This window comes from Octopus sinensis, linkage group LG30, assembly GCF_006345805.1.
Source record: "Octopus sinensis linkage group LG30, ASM634580v1, whole genome shotgun sequence".
Taxonomy (NCBI): domain Eukaryota; kingdom Metazoa; phylum Mollusca; class Cephalopoda; order Octopoda; family Octopodidae; genus Octopus; species Octopus sinensis.
Window position 1 is genome coordinate 3,311,795 of NC_043026.1, and position 25,276 is coordinate 3,337,070.

The 25,276-nt window shown below is 40.6% G+C and overlaps 1 protein-coding gene across 1 annotated transcript in view; it reads left to right on the forward strand.

Moving 5' to 3' along the window:
• Positions 1–25,276, forward strand: part of LOC115226685 (CYFIP-related Rac1 interactor B) — a 93,619-nt gene that overhangs the window by 36,923 nt on the left and 31,420 nt on the right. The window contains exons 3-5 of the mRNA XM_029797701.2: positions 14,309–14,388; positions 17,920–18,046; positions 19,184–19,254. Of these exons, the coding sequence (XP_029653561.1) occupies positions 14,309–14,388; positions 17,920–18,046; positions 19,184–19,254 (278 nt within the window). The remainder of the gene's footprint in view (positions 1–14,308; positions 14,389–17,919; positions 18,047–19,183; positions 19,255–25,276) is intronic.

Sequence of the window (25,276 nt, forward strand, 5' to 3'; positions counted from 1 at the left end):
AATGCTCTCTTTTGCCTGGGCTTTTGATGGTACGTTCACATCCCCTGGACAGTTGACCCCTACAACAGTGCATCACTTTCATTCAGTCATTTATTCTGTTTGAGCAAATGACTATATTATTTAGAGAGTGGGGTTGACGCCATAAAAAGCCTTTCTTTACTTCAGACGCAGGAGTTACTTGATTTTTTTTTTAAACATCTTTATGACGTGGTTGACTGAAGCCAATAAAGGCAAAACACTCCATTAAAATTACCAGCATAAATGGTAACTCTCTGAACACCTGTTGTAAGAGGTGCCCATCATTCCACATCTGTGCATAGTGTGTATGTCAGTTGCCAGACTGTAAAAAGTTATATCCTATCTACTTAAGAGAACTGATTGATATTGTTGCTTGAAATTGAGTTGCAGCCATATATATGGTTGTGTGAATCACATGGTTCTGGGTTCAGTCCCACTGCATGGCTCCTCTGCCAAGTGTCTTCCACTATAGCCTCAGGCTGACCCAAGCCTTGTGAGTGGATTTGGTAGACAGAAACTGAAAGAAGTCTATCATATATATATATATATATATATATTATATATATATATGTGTGTGTGTTTGTGTGTCTGTGTTTGCCCTCCATAACTTAGCAGTTCAGCAGAAGAGAACAATAGAATAAGTACTAGGCTTACAAAGAATAAGTCCTGGGGTCTGTTTGTTCAACTAAAGGTGGTGCTCCAGCATGGCTGCAGTCAAATGCCTGAAACAAGTAAAAGAATATATATGTATTTGATATCTAAAAGAATATGCATGTCTGTATGCACGTGTGTGTGTGTGTGTGTGTGTGTGTGTGTGTGTGTGTGGTGACTTTCTCTCAAGTGGTTACAGCCAGTGAGGTGTGCCATGGATAGAAGAGTGATGTGTGTTAGGGGAATGGGGTGCAGAGGGTGGTTCCACACATGCAAGGATAACCAAGGTGGCTCTTGGAGATCAGTTTTTGTTGTGATGGATGAATCTTCTCAAGCATAGTGAATTGCCAATCATCTTGGTTTTTCATCTTTTATCATCCATTTGGGCGTGGCCGTTGCCAGTACCACCAAACTGGCCCTCGTGCAGGTGGCACGTAAAGCACCCACTACACCCTCGGAGAGGTTGGCGTTAGGAAGGGCATCCAGCTGTAGAAACTCTGCCAGATCAGATTGGAGTCTGGTTCGCCACATCTGAGTCAAATCGTCCAACCCATGCTAGCAGGGAAAGCGTACGTTAAACGAAGATCATCATCATCATCATCATCAACATCTCTTTAAGGATCAGCATCTTGAGATGAGTCTTCACTACTTTGCCCCATGTCTTCCTGGATCTCTCTCTGCCACATGTTGCATCCACTTTAAGCAGCTGACATTCCTTCATGCATCAGTCCTCATCTACAAGCATCACATGATGCAACCAGTGCAGCCTTCTCTCTTGCACACTGCATCTGATTCCTCTTACACCTGGCGTTTTGTTGCACATGCATATTGCTTTTGCACATCCAGTGCAGCCTGCTAGCTTCACTCCCCTTTAGTCTTTGCATTCAGGTCACATGTCTCACTGGTGTCATGTAAAAGTGCCCATGTGGCGTCATCTAAAAGCACCCATGCAATGCCACATGAAAGCACTTGTAAAGTGGCTGGAGTCAGGAAGGGCATCCAGCCATAGAAACAGGGCCAAATCAGACTGGAGTCTGGTGCAGCTCCCCATCTTGCCAGCTCTGGTCAAACCATCCAACCCGTGCCAGCGTGGACAGTATATATAAGACAGTGCTCCAGTGTGGCCACATTCAAAATGACTGAAACAAGTAAAAGAATAGAAGAATGTGTGTGTGTGTGTGTGTGTGTGTTGTGGTATTCCCTTGGTTGTGACAATGAGGGTCTCAGTTGGTCCAGGCAAGGGAACAAGTCTGCTCGTGAAATTAATGTGCAAGTGGCTGAGTACTCCACAGACATGCATACCTTTAATATAAAACTCAAGATTCAGCGTGACACAGAATGTAACAAGGCTGGCCCCTTGTGAATTACTGGTGCAACTCATTTTTGCAAGCTGAGTGGACTGGAGCAATAAAGTGAAATGAAGTGTCTTGCTCAAGGACACAACACACCACCAGGTCCTACATTCAGCAATGACTGTCAGTCAAATTCCATCACCATTAAGCACAAGCTTTCACGATATATTGATATATATATATATATATTTATTTATGTATGTATATATATATATATATATATATATATATATATATATATATATATATAGGCGCAGGAGTGGCTGTGTGGTAAGTAGCTTGCTAACCAACCACATGCATGGCACCTTGGACAAGTGTCTTCCGCTATAGCCCCGGGCCGACCAATGCCTTGTGAGTGGATTTGGTAGCCGGAAACTGAAAGAACCCTATCGTATGTATATATATATATATATATATATATATATATTATATATATATATATGTATGTGTTTGTGTGTCTGTGTTTGTCCCCCTAGCATTGCTTGACAACCGATGCTGGTGTGTTTACGTCCCCGTCACTTAGCGGTTCGGCAAAAAGAGACCGATAGAATAAGTACTGGGCTTACAAAGAATAAGTCCTGGGGTCGATTTGCTCGACTAAAGGCGGTGCTCCAGCATGGCCGCAGTCAAATGACTGAAACAAGTAAAAGAAAGAAAGAAATATATATATGATGGCCGTCCACTCGTGACCGAGGAAGACCATTGCCGACCTTCAGGAACATTGTGCGCTCTAGGACTAACTTGTATTTTGCATTTGCGGCTCCGTTGGTGGCTAATGAGCCCTGCTCTTGACAAGCATACACGACTGCAAACATTGCAGACCAAGCTTTCCCCATTCACTATACGAGCCGTGCGCTTTCGCGCAGCTCGCTTAAGTTCTTCATGCTGGATACGTACTCTCTCAAAAGTGTCGATCCCCTCCTTAACCTGTTTCCTCCATCTGTGGCGATGACAGGCATTGTTCTCCCAGTCAGTGTCCTGCATATCACAGATACATATAAATATATACACACACACACACGTCCATATACTACCATGTAGCATCACATGGATGATGGTGATGCTCTTTTACATAATGTGAAAACAAGGGTATGCACACACACACTCAGATATCTATACATGTTGGGCTGCTTTCAGTTTCCATCTGCGAGATCCATTCACAAAGCTTTGGTTAGCCCTGGGCTATAAGTAGAAAACTCTTGCCCAAAGTTCTATGCATTGGGGCAAGCTTCTCAGCCACACAGCCCTGTGTGTGTGTGTGTGTGTGTGTAAGAGAGAGAGAGGGACAAGAGCTAATAGTGAGGGATTATCAATCTGGGCAAAATGCTTCATAAACTCTGGTAGACCCAGTTAACAATATTATTTAGATTAGTGAAGAATTCCAAGTTTTCTTTTGGCGTCGTCCAAAGTTATGGTTCATCACAATTCCATTTTATAAATCTGGTTTTTGCACAGAGTGATATAAATGAAACAAGTTTAAAATAATGGTTTGTACATATTTTTCCATTATTAGAGCAAATCTGGCTTACAGTTGTTTCCAGTAGTCATCATAGGTTCATTACTGATAGGTTTACTCGGTCGTTAAGTTGTTTAATTTTTCTCAAGTGATCAATAGACTGATTGAGTAAACCTATCAGTAACGTACCTATAATGGCTACTGGAAACAGCTGTAAGCCAAACCTGCTCTAATAAAGGAATTTATATGTAATGACCATTATTTTTAACTTGTCATATAGACAGACAGGCAGACAGATATAATCAATAAAAGGAGCACAGTAAGCTTAGTGTGGGGAATCCAACATTTCAGACAGTCCATCTTTGGGAAAAAGTTGAAAAGAGAGAAATTACTGAGAGAGAAAAAAATTGGCTGCAACTGATGGGTAACACAGGCCCACAAGAGCTTTATTCATAAACTGGAAGTGGTAAGAGAGAGAAGCACTGAGAGAGGGAGAAGCTAGCAAAGTTGAGAGTGAGGGGAATTGAAGTACAAGGAAGGGTTTTAATGAACTAAGAGGTAGGTGTCAAAGTAGAATGTCAAAAACATTCATTTAAACCTGTTGAACACATGGTACCATGTTTGAATTCTAAAACATTGTTCCTTCTGTTTCTTTGAGAATGTGGACCCGTGGTGTACAGCGTTGCCACTCACTGATGAGTGACAGAATGGCCTATGGTGTTGAAATAGGTGGTAACAGGTAGGCCTGGCATGCATAATGTTAGTAATAGTAGTAGTCATAGTATGCTACAAAAGACCTTTCATCTAGCTAGCTGTGTATGTGTTTGTACGTATGTATTGAAGGACCCCTCTTTGGTCACGAATGACCGTGGGATCGCAGCTAGAAAGTTACCCTCTGAGCCACAAGTCCAGGCAAGGTTGTTTATGGAAGACCAGCAGCTGCCCATACATACCAGCCGCCCCCCTCTCCATGCCACTGGTGTTATCCAAGGGAAAGGCAAAGGGGCCGATACAGTTTGGCACCTGTGACACTGCAACTCATTTCTAAGCTGAGTAGACTGGAGCAACGTGAAATAAAGTTTCTTGCTCAAGAACATGAAGGTGCATGGCTCAGTGGTTAGAGCTTCAGGCTCACAATTATGAGGTAGGGAGTTCAAGTCCCAAACTGAGCGGATGTATTATATGCTCATATGTGTATGTATATCTATGGCTTTCCAAGAGGTACTCTAACCTGTTGGATCCTATCAGACAATCCAGCTCATGCCAGCAGGAGTAAATAGACATGAACAGATAGTCTCTCTCTCTCTCTCCCTCCCTCCCTCTCTCTCTCTCTCTCTCTCACACACACACACATAGTCTTTTACTTGTTTCAGTCATTTGACTGTGGCCATGCTGGAGCACTGCCTTTAGTCGATCAAATCGACCCCAGGACTTATTCTTTGTAAGCCCAGTACTTATTCTATCGGTCTCTTTTGCCGAACTGCTAAGTTACGGGGACATAAACACACCAGCATCAGTTGTCAAGCGATGCTGGGGGGACAAACATATACACACACATGCAGATATACATATACACGATGGGCTTCTTTCACTTTCCGTCTACCAAATCCACTCAGAAGGCTTTGGTCAGCCCAAGGCTATAGTAGAAGACACTTGGCCAAAGTGCCATGCAGTGGGATTGAACCCAGAACCATGTAGTTCGTGAGCAAGCTACTGAGCACACAGCCACTCCTATGCCTGTCATGCATATATTTGTGTGTAGTTGTGTTTCCTCTTCATTTCGACTTCTTCTTTCCCCAATCGCATGGGTTAGTCAGAATGTTCTACATCTGCCTTGGTTACTTGATGTCAACCTTTGCCTACCTCTAAGTCAGGTGGGGATTCCCCAGTTTAGTGAAATTCCTGGACATTCTTTGTGAGTGGATTTGGTAGACAGAAATGAAAGAAACACATTTTATGTATGTATCATCATCATCATCATCATCATTGTTTAACGTCCACTTTCCATGCTGTCATGGGTTGGACGATTTGACTGAGGACTGGCGAACCAGATGGCTGCACCAGGCTCCAATCTTGATCTGGCAGAGTTTCTGCAGTTGGATGCCCTTCCTAACGCCAACCACTCTGAGAGTGTAGTGGGTGCTTTTTATGTGCCACCGGCACAGGGGCCAGTCAGGCGGTACTGGCAACAGCCACGCTCAAATGGTGTTTTTTACGTACTCACACACACACACACACACATATGATGGACTCTCCTGTTGAAGACAGCGAATGAGTGGTCAGCTTTTGTCACATGATCTGCACAACTGATTTGTTTATACTGATCAAATGTCCATGCCGTGCATTCATTCACTTCCTCCACCAAATTGATATTGCCTGGACAGGTGCATGGTGTACCACGTGTCAGGTGTTGAAGAGATTTCAGAGCAATATGAGATGAAGGGTTTCGCTCCAGAACACAATGTTCCACCCAGTCTAGGAATTGAAACCACAATCTCGCGATCTTCAGTGCAGTACCCTAACCACTAGACCATGTATCCTCATATGCATATGTGTGTGTGTGTGTGTGTGTGTGTGTGTATATATATATATATATATATATATATATATAAGAAAAAACACCTTTTATCAATTCAAAATGAACAATTAAATTACACCATCTAGAAAATTACATATAATAGAAATATTAAAATTAAAATAACAATAAAATACCAATGATTAAGTAAATTGCAAAATAATAATAATAAAAACATATATTTGGTAGTATATATACATATTGGTATATATACATATACACACTCACACACGCGTACATATATAAAATATATATATACAGGCACAGGAGTGGCTGTGTGGTAAGAAGCTGGCTTCCCAACACATGGCTTTGGGTTCAATCTCACTGCGTGTCTTCTACATGTGTGCATATCTGTCACCCTACCATCGTTTGACAACCAATGCTGGTGTGTTTACGTCCCTGTAACTTAGCAGTTCGGCAAAAGAGACCAATAGAATAAGTACTAGGCTTACAAACAATAAGTCCTAGGGTCGATTTGTTCAACTTAAGGCGGTGCTCCAACATGGCCACAGTTAAATGACTGAAACAAGTAAAAAGGAGTGGCTGTGTGGTAAGTAGCTTGCTAACGAACCACATAGTTCCGGATTCAGTCCCACTGCGTGGCATCTTGGGCAAGTGTCTTCTGCTATAGCCCCGGGCCGACCAATGCCTTGTGAGTGGATTTGGTAGATGGAAACTGAAAGAAGCCCGTCGTATATATGTATATATATATACATGTATGTGTGTGTGTTTGTGTCTGTGTTTGTCCCGCTAGCATTGCTTGACAACCGATGCTGGTGTGTTTACGTCCCCGTCACTTAGCGGTTCGGCAAAAAGAGACCGATAGAATAAGTACTGGGCTTACAAAGAATAAGTCCCGGGGTCGATTTGCTCGACTAAAGGCGGTGCTCCAGCATGGCCGCAGTCAAGTGACTGAAACAAGTGAAAGAATAAAAGAATATATATATATATTGTGATTGAAAGGATGAGTAGAATGTCGGCCAATTCCTTCAGCAGCAGCAGTTCATGCAGGAGCCTGGAAAGTGTCTAAAGAGCCATGTAAAAAGTTGAACCTTTTCAGGATGAGAGAATGATTGGTTAAACTTCAGTCAGTTGATGGTAGTCTCTCGTAGTCAGAGGAAAATGGTTCTGAAATCTCCTGCTCAACAACCGACACGAATGATTTGTTTATAGCGATCAAATGTTTGTGCTGTGCAATACCTCATCATCATCATCATCATTGTTCGACCGTGGTCGAGACAATGGAATTTACCATGCTACGCCAGACTTCACAGTCCATCATGGCATTACGGAGGTCCTGTTGCTGGATGCCTGTATCCCTGGAGATTACATCAGGGTAGGAGAGTGTGCGCCCTCTGGTATTGCGACTAGATGGCTTCCAGAGGAGAAGAGTAGAAATTATCTCTTTTTCAGCTCTACAACAATGTCCAGCAAACTGGACTCTCCTACCTTTCACAAGAGATGACACAGGTGGTAGTTTCCCATATATTTGCACTTTGGTTGGATGACGCTTCCACCAGAGATTTTGAGCTCTCATAAGGAGGCGAGTGTAGGTTCCATCCAACCGCCTCTCAAGCTTCTTTGATAACGTCCAGGTTTCTGAGCCATAGAGTAGAATTGGTTCGACTGTGGCTTTGAAGATTTCAAGTTTGAGGTCTCTACTTAGATTGGATGACCAGATCTTATGCATGTCATTACCTCACTCCCTCCATGAAGCTGACATTACTTGACGAGGTGCCAGAGGGCGCCATGTGTCAGGAAGTGATTGTAGAGTAAAGTGAGATTGAAGTGTTTCGCTGAAGAACACAGTGCTCCCCCCAGTGCATTTTACATGGATACGACCATCATGAAAAGAAAGTGAATATTTTTCAGTGCTTTTTAATTGTTTATAAAACTGTAAATTTTATTGCGCAAGAGACTAACAATTATTATCATTTTCGTACTTATTTAAAGTGAAAATTAGTATAAAAATTACCCTTACGAAAGATTTCTGTTTTTGCATGTTTGGTACACACATTCATGCAACTCTTTTCCCCTGTTTAAGGGTTAAAAGAACGCTTTGTCAATCATAGGGCATGTATATCAAACAGGTACGTTTGAATCCTCACAAAATGGATGACAATTTTGAGGAAGAGACAAATCAAATTATTTGTTATGTACGCATCAATGAACAAGCACCATTTCATATCACACACAAAAGATATGCAATTTTAAGCACACATGGTTTGATTCACCCTTTGAAGTGGGGAAAGTTCTTCTAACTTTTGTATGTTTATTTCATAAGTTGATTCTGAATCAAATTATGTCTCAAAAATGACTTTGAATTTCTTGCATAAAATTGCAGAACTTTTGTAAGTAATATGAAATAAATTACGTTTGTTCATTGAAACATATGTAACATAGATTTGACTTGTCTTTCCTGAATTAAAATTATATATATATATATATATATATATACTTTATTTATGGGTTAAGGATACCATTGGTTTCATGTACGAACACTCAATGTTCCATGTGGCAGATTTGATAATTGTTAAGGGATCTCTTGACATGAAACCAATGGTAGTGTTAAGCAATTAAGTAAAAATATTTTATCCACTAATGTAGTGTTCAGCACACTATTTTCATTGTTCGATATTAACATGTGTCTATATATATATACATATATATATATATATATATATATATATATATATATATATATATGACAGGCTATTTCCTGTTTCCTTCAATGTTTTGGTCAGTCAGTGAATATGACAGAGGTCACACTTTACTGCATTCACACAGCTAAACATATGATTCTTAATCTCCACTGCCCTGCCTTCACCTTGTATCCATGTCTGTGCATAGAAACATTAGAAGCTTGGTAATTTTAGTTGAAAGGATTATGATTATCTCAAGTGAATTCATTATTCACTCCGTATGGAATGTGGTCTTTGAAACAAATGTTGAGCAGATGAAATATTTTATTTTTACTTATTCTCTAAATGTCTGTGTGTGTGTGTGTGGTTTACAAGAATTCTAATTAAACCTCTGCCATTTAGAGAGATTTGATGATTAGGATGATCGTTTGGCTGTCTCATCCATCAATTCACTTTTAGGCAGTAAACAGGAATTTTAATACAAACCATCCACAATCATGCTTTTCTTTTTCTTTTTCTAGCAGTATCTAAATACTACTACTACTACTACTAATAATAATAATAATAATGATAATAATGATAATAAATAATAATAATAATAATAATAATAATATAGTAATAACAACAACAATAATACTACTTAGCATTCCTACTTCTCTTTCTGTCAATAAACTGTTTCTTGTATGGGAGCAGAATGGGGGGGGGGTCTTGAAAACTTCTGAACTTCCTTCTGTAACAAACTTAACCCTCACTGCTGCCCTTATGACCTCTCGTGTCAAAGGTCACTTTTAGAATGCTGTTAGATTTTTTACTAATTATAGGGCCTTGGATTGATATGTGTCTTAATTGTTTGTTTTTTTTATCTGTTTCTGTTTCCAATTTGCAGTGATTTTTTTTCCATCTGTTTGTTGTTGTTGTTGTTGTTATTTAATGTTGTGAGGTTACTGTTGTGAATGTTGTGTGGTCAGTACTATAGGTGTTGCTAATGTTATTTAACCTTCAGCAGAGTTAGTCTCACCATGACCATCCCATCTGTGTTGAAATAATCTAAGACTACATTGTTTAATATGTTCATCATTTTCTATCACTGTAAAAGTGTGAGTTGTGTGAATTTGGCTGCTATTTCTAACTTGTTAAAGAGATCCTATTGTTGTGTATTGTTTTTACAGCTGTTTCAGTTGTTGTTGTTAGTGTTTGACCCTAGGTCAACCCAGACGGGTTAGACCGATGATAGAAAGCGTGTATGGTGTGATTTGAGGGAGACTTGACTGCTGTTTCAAAGCAGTTGAGAAACCCCATAATCTGTCGTATGCTACATGTTTAACCATCTGCATGTTAGTGTTTCCATGTGTGTGTGTGTGTGTGTGTGTGTGTTGCATATGAATATGTTTTTGTTTTTTGCCAAATATAATTGTGTTCAGCTGTGTAAAGGATTGTGTTTAACTTTTTAAACAAATATAGCGCATATATATATGTATATATGTGAGTATATATATATATATATATATATATATAAATTAGAGAATAATCACCTTTTATCAATTCAATAATGAAACATTAAATTATACCATTTAGAAAATTACATCTTATAGAAAGATTAGATATAAGAAAAAACATATAACGATGATTAAGTAATGTGCAAAATAATTAATAAAACGTATATATTTGGTAGAATAATGACATGTGTTTCATGGCTATATTTAAGAAATGATTATAGTAATTATAATTATTATATATATATATATAATTATTATATAATTATATATATAAACACACATATATATATATATATAGCCAATTCAAATAAATAAATGGTTTAAATGTTTAAATAAAAAAACACAAAAAGAATGAACTTGAGGACATGCATGACTAGTGTTGTTGTCTTGTTGCTCTGCGAAAGGAGAGAGTTTGAGGTTTCGAGCATAGCTCTTCATTGGAAAGGAGGAAGGGGAAAGTCCAAAGATGGAGAAATTATTGCCAGCAGCGCATCAAACCGAGCATCAAGCTAATACACTTCTTGTGAATGTCCTCACATTCATTTTCTCTGGGTTTTTTTTTTATTTGAATTGACTCTGTGTGTGTGTGTGTGTGTGTATTAATTATGTGTTTTCTTTTTGCATGAATGCATTTTCTTGTTACATGTGATTATATATTTGGCTAAGTGCATGGGTGTGTTTTAATTGTTCTTCTTTACGTGTTTAACATAGTGTACTAGTAATGTTTAACTTATATATGATGAATGTTCAACTGGTCGCTTAACAAAATATATAAATATATATTTTGGGTCATCCCAGAAATAATGCAGTTTTTTAATACTTTTTTTATTTTTCAAAATTAAGGTAAACAAAGTTCTTTTTTAATCTAAAATATACTCTCCATTTTCTGCAATACTCTTCCATCTATCTGGTAGACTTGCAAGGCTCCTCTTCCAAAATTCTCTTGTCTGTGATGAAAAATACTCCTCCAGTACTGTTCTGACTTCATTTACAGAATTCATATTTTTATCGTCCAAAGGATTTTGAAGACTGCAGAATAAATGATAATCAGATGGGGCAATGTCCAGAGAATATGGTGGGTGGGGAATCGTTTCCCATTCAAACTGTTCCAGCCTTTGGAATCTCATCCTCATGTGGCTGAGCATTATCCTGATGGAAGAACACCTTTCATCTTGAAACCAAAGATGGTCGTTTTTCTTCCAGTGCTGACTTCAGCTGCTCACAGTAGATCTCCTTTGTTATCCTTTGGTTTGGATTTAAAAGTTCAAAGTGGACTAAACCTTTCATATCCCATCAAACAGATAACAACACCTTATGTGGGTGAAGACCTTCTTTAGCCTGGGGTGCCGGTCTTTCTCCTGTCCCTACCCACTGTCTTTGCCACTTGTCATTTTTACAGAGGACCCATTCCTCGTCACCAGTCACTATTCGGTCCAAAAAGGTTCCTTCATGAGACGTGACAGCAAAGAAGAGCACACATTCACTCTCTGCACATGATTACACTCGGGAAGTTTGTGAGGAACCGACTGAGCCAATTTGTTGACTTTTCCAATGGCATGTAGGTGTCGATGGCTGGTTGAATGACCAAATCCAAGCTTCTCTGCTAGTTCCTCAACAGTTACAATGGGATTTTGTTCCACCAGGGTTTGCAGGACATCCTTTGTGAGCTCTACAGATCTTCCAGGATGAGGCTCGTCTTCTACGCTGTAGTTTTTGGCTCCATAATTTCTGGAACCACCGTTGACACTGGCTTACACTTATTGTCCGATCCTCATAGACTGCATTAATATTCCTTGCACTTTCCGTTGTTGCCTTCATTGAACTCATAAAGCAAAATATGCTAAAATTTGCTCCTTTGTCACTTCCGTTATAGCTTTGAAAAATAACTGTTAAAATTGAACTGCACTCTTCAAAACTTGCACTAAGAATAAGTCAAAGGTAAAATTACTACACCTGCTTTTATAGCAAATTGATGCAGGTAGTTTTTTCGATCCCCCTCCAACTTTTAGTTCATGCAATTGAAAAAAAAAACTATATTATTTATGGGATGACTCAATATATGTGTGTGTTTATATGTAAACTTTATTTCTGTATTGAGGCTACCATTGGTTTCATGTTAAGGAATACCTCAGCAATTATCAAATCTATCATATTTGGATTAAAATGCTCCTTGTGATAGACTTGATAATTGTTGAAGTATTCATTAACATGAAACCAATGGTAGCCTCATTACAGAAATAAAGAATCTTTATCCACCAATGTGGTGTTGAGCACTCATTATCGTTGTTCGATATTTACTTATGTGTGTGTATATAATATATGTATGTATGTATGTATACATACATGCACTCATTACATGTATTGATATATGCAAAACATTATTTTATTTCATCTATTTTCAGCAACATAATCAGTGTCATGCTATTTTAATTTTTCTGAAATGATTTTTGCGATGTCCTTTAATTTAGTTTAAAACTCAACTCGTTAACAATGAATCTGTTATAACGCACTCGTTAACAATGAGCCAATTGTTTTTCTTCCTCTTTCGTTATTTTTCTAATCTTTTTAAAACTGAAACACTTAATTTCACACGGTTTGAAGTTGGTTATCTTTGTCCAATGTGTGGTGAGTATTTGTGGGTGTTCTCTGTGTAGTTCTGTATAATTTGCAGTTTGTGTGAATTTAGTGTATGAAGGGACATGGAAGAGTAGTTAGGGTGTGGCACTCATGATTATAAGGTCATGGTTTTAATTCCCAGGCTGGTTGTGTATCGTGTTCTTGAGCAAAACACTTCATTTCACATTGCCCAGTCCACTCAGCTGTAAACGGTATCTCCAATGAGAGTTCTGGGAGATCCACAACCAGCAGAACTGAGAAAACCATTGCAGATGTGCATGCAGCTGCAAGGGGAAACCATTGAATCCCCATCCGTGGGTTATCAGGGGATGTGCAGATTAGTTAGGGTTCAGTCCATTATCACAGAAGCTTTGGGTGTGAGAGGCGTGTTTGCCAAGTTTGTGCCAAAACTGCTTCCAGCTGACCAAGAAGACACTCGGGTTTCAGTTGTACAAGATCTCCTTGATTCTGTTGAGAAGGATGGAAACCTTGTGCAGGCCTCTCAACAGATATCACCAAGCTTTTGGCAGAATTTGATGCAGATTCTCTGCTCAACTTTCTCTGTCGTAGTCAATGTGATGATCACACGCTACACACCTTCCTTCCAAGCACTGCTGTAAACAGCAGAAGTGAGCTACAATGTAAAAGCTTAGTGTGCAAGCACAGCAGAGTTTGAGGTCAATCTGTGCCAAGCGGCTTCACTCTGCGTGCTTTGGCTTCGTTACTATGGCTACAGTCCGGATACTTACTGTTCGGACCACACACATATATATGTGTGTGTGTGTGTGTGCCTTGTGTTTGGGCTCCCGCACCATCACTTTATGTCCCTGTAACTTAGTGGTTCGGCAAACAATATTGATAAAATAAGTACTGGGCTTACACAGAATAAGTCTTGGGGTCAATTTCTTTGACTAAAACCCTTTAAGGGTGTGCTCCAGCATGGCAACAGTCAAATGATTGAAACAAGTAAAAGATAAAATGTGTGTGTGTGTATGATGGGCTTCTTTCAGTTTCCATCTACCAAATCCACTCACAAGGCTTTGGTTGGCCTGTGGTTATAGTAGAAGATACTTGCCCAAGGTGCCATGCAATGAGATTGAACCTGGAACCATGTGGTTGAGAAGCAAGCTACTTACCACACAGCCACGCCAACATTTTCCATGGGGGGTGCTGCAGAAAGTGGAGCCGTTTAGTTTGGGAGTAGTGATTTAGTTTTTGTGGTGTTGTTGATGTCTGATGGATATAGCTGTTGTTGTTGTAACCAATGTCTGTGTGTCATCAGAGGTAAGCAACTAACTGTGAACCACACCACCACCGCAATCCCTATCTCCCACCATTGTCCTCTATCCACAACCAACACCACCACCATCACCATCTTTATCCACAGTCACCACTACCTTAACCACAACTTCCACTATCTTACCACCACACCACTACCACACCAGTTCTTCCACCATCACCATTACCACTGTCACTATGACCTCCTCTCTTTCCATCAACAGCACAAAGACCTCCCTGTTGAGATCACCACTGACTGTCTCAGTACAATGGCCAATATTTGCCGGGAGATGATAGAAAATCCGTAAGTCAATTCTGATTTCATACTCACTTTTGTCTGCTTCCATCCATCTCTCTCTCTCTCCTCTCTCTCTCTCTCTCTCTCTCTCCTCTCTCTCTCTCTCTCTCTCCTTCTCTCAAAATCTTTCAGGGGCAGTTAAAAAATAAGACAAGAATGTTTAACATCCTTAATGTTTAAGTTATGAAATGTAAGGCTTATTTGTCCCCAAATTTTAAAAGGGGTCATGTATTCCCTCATAGCCTTGAGATTTTGATGTTGTGGTTATTTGTTTTTAGATGGACATTGTAGGGTAGGTGTGAGAGACTGCATCTGGCTGATTGGAGCAATAAGACTGGTAGAATATTTGGGCCTGATTTGGCCAGTTTAAATGCTAAAGGAAATGCTCATAGAATATCTTTGTTCACTCTGGCAAAAAAAAAGATTTTTATGAGACAGATTACGAATTTGGTGTTTCTCCCTTAAAACTTTACAACCACAAAGAAAAAGAAAACAAGAAAATATCCTAATATCAGTTTGAATTTTTGAATTTATGGAACATGGCCAGCAGTTTTGGGGAACAAATGAAAGACAAAATCAACCTTGACGGAATTTGAACTCAGACTATAGGCGCAGGAGTGGCTGAGTGGTAAGTAGCTTGCTTACCGACCACATGGTTCTAGGTTCAGTCCCACTGCATGGCACCTTGGGCAAGTGTCTTCTCCTATAGCCCCGGGCCAACCAAAGCCTTGTGAGTGGATTTGGTAGATGGAAACTGAAAGAAGCCCATCGCATATATGTATATATATATATATATGTGTGTGTGTGTGTGTGTGTATGTTTGTGTGTCTGTGTTTATCCCCCTAACATCGCTTGACAACCGATGCTGGTGTGTTTATGTCCCCCATAACTTAGCAGTTCGGCAAAAGAGACCGATTTAATAAGTACTAGGCTTACAAAGAATAAGTCCTGGGATCGATTTGCTCGACTAAAGGTGGTGCTCCAGCATGGCCGCAGTCAAATGACTGAAACAAGTAAAAGAGTAAGAGTAGACAAGATACTGCTAACGATTCTGTGTGCTAACGATTCTGCCAGTTCAATGTCTTACTCTTGTAACCGTAATAATAATCCTTTCTACAATTGGCACAAGGCCTGGAATTTGTGGTGAAGTGGGTAAGTCGATCACATCAACTCCAGTACTTTACTGGTGCTTAATTTATCAACCTTGGAAGGATGAAGGGCAAAGTGAACCCCGGCAGAAAGAGTCAACTGATAAGCATTTTGCCTGACGAGCGAACGATTCTGCAAGCTCACTGCCTTTCACTTGTACCTATGATGATGATGATGATGATGATGAGAAATTGAAGGGAAAGACAAGATCACCTGGAGATGGCTAAGAGAAAGTGATCTGAAAGGATGCCCAAGAACAAGCCCCAAGAACTAATTACACCAAACTCTAAATGGATTAGAGCAGTGAATCACCCCTTAATAGGACGTGTGGCAGCAAAAACAAGACAATTTCACATATTGTGAGTGAGTGTAGCAAGTTTGCCCAAAAGCATTGCAAAAGGAGGCACGATAACATGGCTAAGTTTATTCACTGGAGACTTTGTGAAAAGTATGGAGCACTTGAGGCACTAAGAACCAGGTTCCAGGATTATGTTGAAGAAATTGGGGTTGACATGAGGGCAGAGCGGGCCCCCAAAACTGTTCTGTTGGGGATAGCTAGGATTTTGAGATTAGTGTTTGGGTGTTGAATGTCTTCCACAATAAGTTACCATTCAAGTACCAAAGCTTGTAATTTGCAGAAAAACCCCTGTGAGACCCCTTTTAACAGGTTACTGCTCTCACAGAATCAACCAGAGCAAGTAAGATTAAGAGCTCTGAGAAGTAAAATAATAATAATAATAATTATAATTATAATTGCCCTGATGCCTTACCAGGCTCTGGCTCTCATAGCATCATTTTAACTGATTGGAAGTGTTACTATGTACATTGTTTTGTGTTGGTATAAAAGATGGGATACAGCAAATATTCTGCTCAATTCCACAGATTTGATTATCAGTTTGTCGTTTGCTGGCTGATGATGTTTGCATCTCTGATCATGAGCAGAAGTAGTGAAGGAGCATCATAGCCATATGTTGAAAGGAATTCTTTGGGATTCAAATAATTCACCCCTGGAAACAGGGGTATTTTGTTCACATCTTTAAACAACCCTTATTCAAGGACCATTTGAGCAGGATGGACTACTCAACCAGAAGAAAATTCTAACTGAGCACCCCGGCAATTCCTGGGTAGGTGCTAAGTCAATTACATTGACCCCAGTGTCCAACTGGTATTTATTTTATTGATGAAAGGCAAAGTCGACTCCAGCAGAATTTGAACTCAGAACATAGAGACAGACAAAATGCCACTAAGCATTTTGCCCAGAGTGCTACCAATCCCACCAGTAAGCCTTTTTTCTAGATGAGTGAGCAGTACTTAGCCTCTTGAGAATCCTAATGCTGGCACCACCGTTGTGGTTCTTGATGCAATTCTTAAATAATCCTGGCAATGCTTCTTCACTGTTTTGGTGTCACCAGAATTCAAAGAGCTGTGAATGATTGTATTGGTTGACCTACAGTGACTTCAACTTTCCGGCCACTCTATTGAATGCTGTTGATTCTACAGAATAACAGTTTTCATCTCATCCCAGTGTGATCAAGATTTCGTCTCAATCGAAGGAGAGGGGCTTTCTCTGTCTGGGTTGCGGATCCGTGGAATAAGCTGCCGGACGAGATAGTGAAGATGCCGACGACCGCTCGGTTCAAAGTCTCTCTTGACCAGAAATGGCCTGAACTCTTTGCATGGCCATAGTCTAATGACTGAAACAACTAAAGAAAAAAGAAAGCAAAAGTCATTTTATGCGGATCTGTTTCCCTGACAGTCAGATGGCCATTATCAGTTGTGGAAGGTCGTTTTTCATCTTCAAAGACTTCAAAGCTTTCTACTTTGCAACAATATTTTGGCCGACGATGTTGTGTTTATTGACTTTTTTTTTTACTTGAAATGCTTGGAGGATATTGCGAACAGTGCATCTAAGCAATTAATGTCTCTTGTAGTATCTAAACAACCGTGTGTTCTACAGACTCTTGCACTGTCAAAATAATCCTCAGTCAAACTTAGAAATTATACAGTGTGTACAAGGCTGGTATTTGAAGTTAGGTGCAGGCATGGCTGCGTGTACTTCCCCACCTCATAATTTTGGCTTCAGTACCACTGCATGGCTCTTGGGCAAATGTCTTCTAGTGTACTTCCAGTCTTGGTAGATGAAAACTGAAAGAAGCATGTTGTGCCTGTCTGTTTGTGTCTCCTTGCCTTCACATCACATGATAATTGTAAACAAATGCCACTTCCATACAAGTGTTCTCCTTTATTTCCAATCTTTCATGAAAATATTCTACTGATAGCTCCTGCCAGAGTGACATGATTTCATCTGTGGACGTTAAACCTGCTCACTTCACTGTTACATAAATGAGCAAAACTCCGTGGTTACCATTCTCTTACTTTCACTTTCAGAAACTACTGCTCAAGGTTCAAAAATGAAGAGACGAAGCTATTTTGTTTACGGGTGATGGTTGGGGTAATAATTCTGTATGACCATGTACATCCTGTGGGGGCATTTGCCAAAAATTCTGGTATTGATGTAAGTATCCACCAACTTTGTAAAGTATATATATATATGTAATATAATTCGTAATTATACTAGCTTTTCGTATATCATATAATAAGGTTAATTCTTCTAAATCTCTATTTCTAATTATCATGACGTAAAATTCTTATGTTTATTTTTTATTTTTCTTATTTTTGTTATTCACTAATCTCACCATTAGTTGAATACAGCAATGTCTTAGAATGAATTCCCTCTGAGTGTTCCTTTTGTAGGTATTTGTGTTCTGGTAATATTTCATATGTTCAATTCGAATTTCTCTGATAATGGATTCCCTTCATAATGTTGTATTAACATATATTTTGGGAAATATTTATATTAATTTTAATATTTTCTATATGTATGCATGTGTGTTTGTGTGTGTGTGTGTGTGTGTGGTAATATAATAGAAGCAATTGTTGGCTTTACAAGGTGAGGTTTTATAAGATGTGATTTTCTCTATACATATTTTTTGTTGTCAAATACTCTGAATTTCTTGAAATTCTTCCAAATGATATTTGCAAATGATACTTGTTATACATGAGGGTTTACCTTGGATATATATATTCTACTTACATCTGAGTGCTATCTATCTATCTATATATGTATATACATATATATCAATAATAAAAGGGTAAAATTAATTAATTATTAATTAATTTTACCAAGTAGTGTTCAGTATGTAAGAAGACCATTTAAGGTATATTTAAATCATTACGTTATATAATTAGGGTTCGGTAAAATAATTTACTTTACCACACACCGAACTTTTAGAAATAGCAGCCAAAAATCTTAGCTATTTCTTCTACTATAAGAAAAATCTCCCAGACAATGCACACTAAAAAATAAATTATTTTACTGAACCCTAATTATATAACATGATGTTTATATATATATATATAGACAGACGATGGGCTTCTTTCAGTTTCCCTCTACCAAATTCATTCACAAGGCTTTGATGAGCTTGAAACTATAGTAAAACACACTTGCTTAAGGTGCCACCCTGTGGGACTGAACCCAGAACCATGTGGTTAGGAAACAAGCATCTTATCTGCAGCTATGCCTGCACCTATTCTTACCTCACACCTGTGCATATAAATATATTTTCTTTCTTTTTTTTGTTTCTGATTTCAGGTAAAGAGTTGTATAAAACTTCTAAGGGACCAACAGAATGACAAAGTGGAAGGATTAATGAATGCTTTACGGTAAGTGTCCTGTTATTCAGGCACAGGTACGGATGTGTCTGTAGAGGTGTCTGTGTTAAAATATATATATCTATGGACAGCTGTGTGAAAAAGTGCCACACTCTAGCGGTTAAGGGAACCTGTGGAAGAGGTAGACCCAGGAAGACCTGGGATTAAGTGGTGAAGTATGACCTTCGAACTAAAGGAAATATCTAGTGACCGAGACCTTTGGAAATATGCTGTGCATGAGAAGACCTGGCAAGCCAAATGAGACCATAACCTCGTGGCCTATGCCAGGGGCATAACCAGCCCACTTATGCATACCTTTTCCTTCTTTGGATGACTTAAACTCTGCTTGCGAAGACCTGTTGATGCAAGTGAAATCTGATGACTGACATCCATACTAGCGGGGAGCAAAGAGCACCATACGAGTGTGATTGACAGAGTGGCTAATTAGCTTTAGTGCCAGTGGCACTTAAAAGGCACCATTTGAGCATGATCATTATCAGCATCGCCTTACTAGCACCTGTGCCGGTGGCATGTGTAAAAGATTCGGGCGAGGTCGTTGCCAGTACTGCCTGACTGGCACGTAAAAGCACCCACTACACTCTCGGAATGGTTGGCGTTAGGAAGGGCATCCAGCCGTAGAAACTCTGCCAGATCAAGATTGAAGCCTGGTGCAGCCATCTGGTTCGCCAGCCCTCAGTCATTTTATCCAACCCATGCTAGCATGGAAAGCGGATGTTAAACGATGATGATGATGTCTGTATATGTATGTTGATGAGTGAACTGAAGTACTGTCTTCTGAGGGCGTACAAAATCATCAGCTCATCAAAAATCAAGGAGGACACGTCCTTGTTGAAGTCATCATATAGTGAAATGGCAGATGAGATTCAATTGAAACTCAGACAGCAACAACTTTCAATGTTTCTCTGATGCGTTGAGTGCTGTTTATGGTCGACAGATGTCAGGTTGACACCAACCGATGTGTTCTGTACCAACGAGGAGATAATCTTTGGAAATGGGTGGGGAAGCAATTTCACACTCTTCTCAACTCCTCTTCTGGCAGTCATTATCCTCATCTTTTAATGGTTGTTTCCGATGCTGGCATGGGTTGGACTGGAACCAGTAGGCCAGAGAGATGCAATAGGCTCCTGTCTGTTTTCGCTCGGTTTCTGTGGTTGGATAGCCTTCCTAATGTCAACCACTCCAAGAGTGTACTGGGTGTCTCTCATGCGTCACTGGCACAGGTGCCTTCTGTGTCTCGCTGGCATGGATGCATTTTATGTGTCACCAACACAGGTGCCTCTTGCATGTTACTGACACAGGCACTCTTTACGTGCCACTGCTACAGGTATCTCATGTGTCACTGACACAGGTGCCTCTTACATGTCAATGTGTAACTAGCACCGGTGCACTTTATGTGTCACTGGCACAGGTGCCATTTACTGACCATGACTACGATTTCACTTAGCTTGAAGTGTCTTCACGAGTCTACCTCTTCCATAGGTTCCTTCCACAGTTAAAGATCAGCACTTCTTTACACGGCTGCCCTCCTCCATGCGCAACACGTCCTCCTCCATGTGCAATCCATCCTCCTCCATGTGCAAGCTATCTTCCTCCATGCGCAAGCCATCCTCCTCCATGCACAACACGTCCTCCTCCATGTGCAAGCTATCTTCCTCCATGCGCAAGCCGTCCTCCTCCATGTGCAACATGTCCTCCTCCATGCGCTACACGTCCCCCTCCATGCGCAACACGTCCTCCTCCATGCACAACACGGCCTCCTCCATGTGCAACATGTCCTCCTCCATGTGCAATCCATCCTCCTCCATGCGCAACACGGCCTCCTCCATGTGCAACATGTCCTCCTCCATGCGCAACACGTTCTCCTCCATGTGCAACATGTCCTCCTCCATGCGCAACACGTCCTCCTCCATGTGCAATCCATCCTCCTCCATGCGCAACACGGCCTCCTCCATGTGCAACATGTCCTCCTCCATGCGCAACACGTCCTCCTCCATGCGCAACATGTCCTCCTCCATGCACAACACGTCCTCCTCCATGTGCAACATGTCCTCCTCCATGTGCAACACGGCCTCCTCCATGTGCAACATGTCCTCCTCCATGCGCAACACGGCCTCCTCCATGTGCAACATGTCCTCCTCCATGCGCAACACAGCCTCCTCCATGTGCAACACGTCCTCCTCCATGCGCAACACGTCCTCCTCCATGTGCAATCCATCCTCCTCCATGCGCAACACGTCCTCCTCCATGTGCAACATGTCCTCCTCCATGCGCAACACGGCCTCCTCCATGTGCAACATGTCCTCCATGCGCAACACGTCCTCCTCCATGCGCAACATGTCCTCCTCCATGCACAACACGTCCTCCTCCATGCGCAACACGTCCTCCTCCATGTGCAATCCATCCTCCTCCATGCGCAACACGTCCTCCTCCATGTGCAACATGTCCTCCTCCATGTGCAATCCATCCTCCTCCATGCGCAACACGTCCTCCTCCATGTGCAACATGTCCTCCTCCATGTGCAATCCATCCTCCTCCATGCGCAACACGTCCTCCTCCATGCGCAACACGTCCTCCTCCATGTGCAACATGTCCTCCTCCATGTGCAATCCATCCTCCTCCATGCGCAACACGGCCTCCTCCATGTGCAACATGTCCTCCTCCATGTGCAATCCATCCTCCTCCATGCGCAACACGGCCTCCTCCATGTGCATCCATCCTCCTCCATGTGCAATCCATCCTCCATGCGCAACACGTCTCCTCCATGTGCAACATGTCCTCCTCCATGCGCAACACGTCCTCCTCCATGTGAAACATGTCCTCCTCCATGCGCTACACGTCCCCCTCCATGCGCAACACGTCCTCCTCCATGCACAACACGGCCTCCTCCATGTGCAACATGTCCTCCTCCATGTGCAATCCATCCTCCTCCATGCGCAACACGGCCTCCTCCATGTGCAACACGTCCTCCTCCATGCGCAACACGTCCTCCTCCATGTGCAACATGTCCTCCTCCATGTGCAACATGTCCTCCTCCATGTGCAATCCATCCTCCTCCATGCGCAACACGGCCTCCTCCATGTGCAACACGTCCTCCTCCATGCGCAACACGTCCTCCTCCATGCGCAACATGTCCTCCTCCATGCACAACATGTCCTCCAATTAATCTCTACTGTTGACTACCAACAAGGAGGAGATGATCTTTAGAAATGGGTGGGGCAGCAATTTCACACTGTTCAGAACTGCTCTCCTCTTGCTAGAAGTGCAACATTACCTCACTTGCTACAATCAAGAATCAGGATGTCATTTGCTGACCCTTCCTACTCAGGCCAAAGTTCCCAAGACTCTCTGTTCCCTCTTTACTGTGACAAGACTCCAACACTTTACATTAATCTCGGTGACATCCACAAGGTTAGTGTGTCTTACCTTGTCTTAAGGTTCACTTACTATATGTGCTAAGTTCTCTACTCTTAGGAGCTGAAAGGAAATGAAGACTCTTGTGACATATTTTCTTTTGTAAATTGTTTTGGAGATTTTCGCTTCACCCTTTAGCATTCAGATTTCTCGGTCACATTTAATACTTATTCATTCGCATTGTTTAGAATTAATCATGCAGTATCCTGTAGCCTTCAGCTTTCATTGATGTGATTATTTACTTTTGAGAATGACATTGTCGAGTAGGTGTGAGAAGCTGAATCTGACCAGTTTCAATTTATAAGACAAGTAAAATATTTGGGCTGGTTTAAATACAAAAGTGTTAAATAATGTTTTTTGTCCATCTTGAATAGGACTTTCTGTTTGAGAGCCAGTGTGGCAATAGAGAGGGTGAAATGATGCTTGCTGTACTTCAGCAGCAGAAGAAAGTTCTGGAGCAAAATCATGGTTTTTACATAATCTTTGCAAACCTTAAAATCGTGGCTGTCCTTGCATACAGGCATGCTCCCTACGTCCCTCTTCAGCCAAGGGATCCTAATTTTGCAGGGTTATGGGTGCTGGTGTCATGTAAAAAGCCTGTGCTGATGTAACATGAGAAACATTCTATAAATAAAGATTGGCCATAGGCAATATATCGATGAAGATAATCTATGTACAATAGAATAAAAGAATAGGCAGGTAAATAACAGGTATGGGGTCTGATTAGGGCATATTTATACAACATCTAGAGAAAAACAAATGCATGAAAGAGCATAAATAGCAGACAGTCAGTAAAAGTTCTATTTTGTGAAGTTTGGTTCTCAGTAATTGTGATGTAAACAAAGAGAGATAGAATCTAAGTGTGTAGTATTGATGTCATATGGTTAGGTAGGTAGAAGCTCGTTACCACAGGTGAAACCCATGTAAAAAAAAAGGTGTGCAGAATATCTCTTATAGTTATTTTACATTCATATGCATGTGTGTAAAGGTAGATCAAGGTGTAGGAAGATAGTGAACTTCAAGCAGTCTGTAGAAGATATTAAAAAACAACTTTTAGGAACAATAATGGTTTATTGATGAAGAAGGTTGTGAATTTTTCCTGTATCAAAGTACGATAAACTGGTAAAAGATTATTTTATAGTTCACCGTTAGCAACTGGGGTTGCTGTACATGCAAATATATATCCAAAGATTAGGGGATGGAGGAGATAAAATCCAGGCTACATATGCTTCATTGCTAGCGGAACCTTGGAAGTAGTAATTACCCAAGTAAAGGGAAGACCCCAAACTACTTTTCAAGCCAAGGATACCCTGATTACCTGAAGTTTATATTGTCATTAGGAAATCCCGTGTTAACTTGCAGGAGATATATTTTTGTTTGTGATGAAATCCCCAAGTTAACACAGTGTTGCTTAATGACAACGTAAACTTCATATAACAAAGGTATTCTTGGCCTGGCAGGTGGTGAGGAGCTGGCAGAATGGTTAGCACGCCGGACGAAATGCTTAACGGTATTTCGTTTGCCGCTATGTTCTGAGTTCAAATTCCGCCGAGGTTGACTTTGCCTTTCATCCTTCCAGGGTCAATGAAATAACTACCAGTTACACACTGGGGTCGATGTAATTGACTTAATCCGTTTGTCCTCTCTGTGTTTAGCCCCTTGTGGGTAGTAAAGAAACAGGTATTCTTGGCCTGAAGAGTAGCTTGCGGTCAACCCTTCGTTAGGCTAATTACTACTTCCTCGTTCCGCAAGCAATGAAACATATGTAGCCTGGATTTTATCTCCTCCATTCCCTAATTTTGGGGTATATAATGTGTATGGGTGTGCCAGTGGCACATAAAAGGCTACCATGCTGGTGCCATGTATAAAGCACCCAGCACACTGTATGAAGTGGTCAACATTAGGAAGGGCATCCAGCCATGGCAATCAAGCCAAAAAACAGGCTGGAACCTGGTGCAGCTCTCCTGTTTGCCCACTTTAGTTAACTGTCCAATCCATGCCAGCATGGCAAATGGATGTTTAATGATGATGATGATGATGATGATGGCCATTTGATGACACCTGAAAATATGCACAGCTGAGATTAAATTTTCTCTTGTTTTTTAATCACCTCACTCCCACCCACCTCACCACTTGACAACTGATGTTGGTGTGTTTACATCCCTGTAACTTAGAGGTTCAGTAAAAAAGACTGATAGAATAAGTACTAGGCTTACAAAGTATAAGTCCCAGGGTAAAATTGCTTGACTAAAATCCTTAACGGTGGTACAGTCAAATGACTGAAACTAGTAAAAGAATAAAAGAATATATATTTATATATCTGTATATATATTTATATTTATATATCTGTGTATATATATATATATATAAATGGCATGATTGTGTGTGTACGTCAATGTAAATTATGCACATCCACAAATTCGCACGCATGTCGCTCAAATTTTAAGAGGACATTCGTCACGACCCTAGCTGTATTTTCGTCAAATTATTTTCCCCCGAGGCAGCAGCGAATGACATTAAAAATAATTTTGAGCTATAACTTTTAAACATTTTTCAAGTCGAAGAAATACACCATTTGCAAATATAAGTTAAGTCTCCTTCT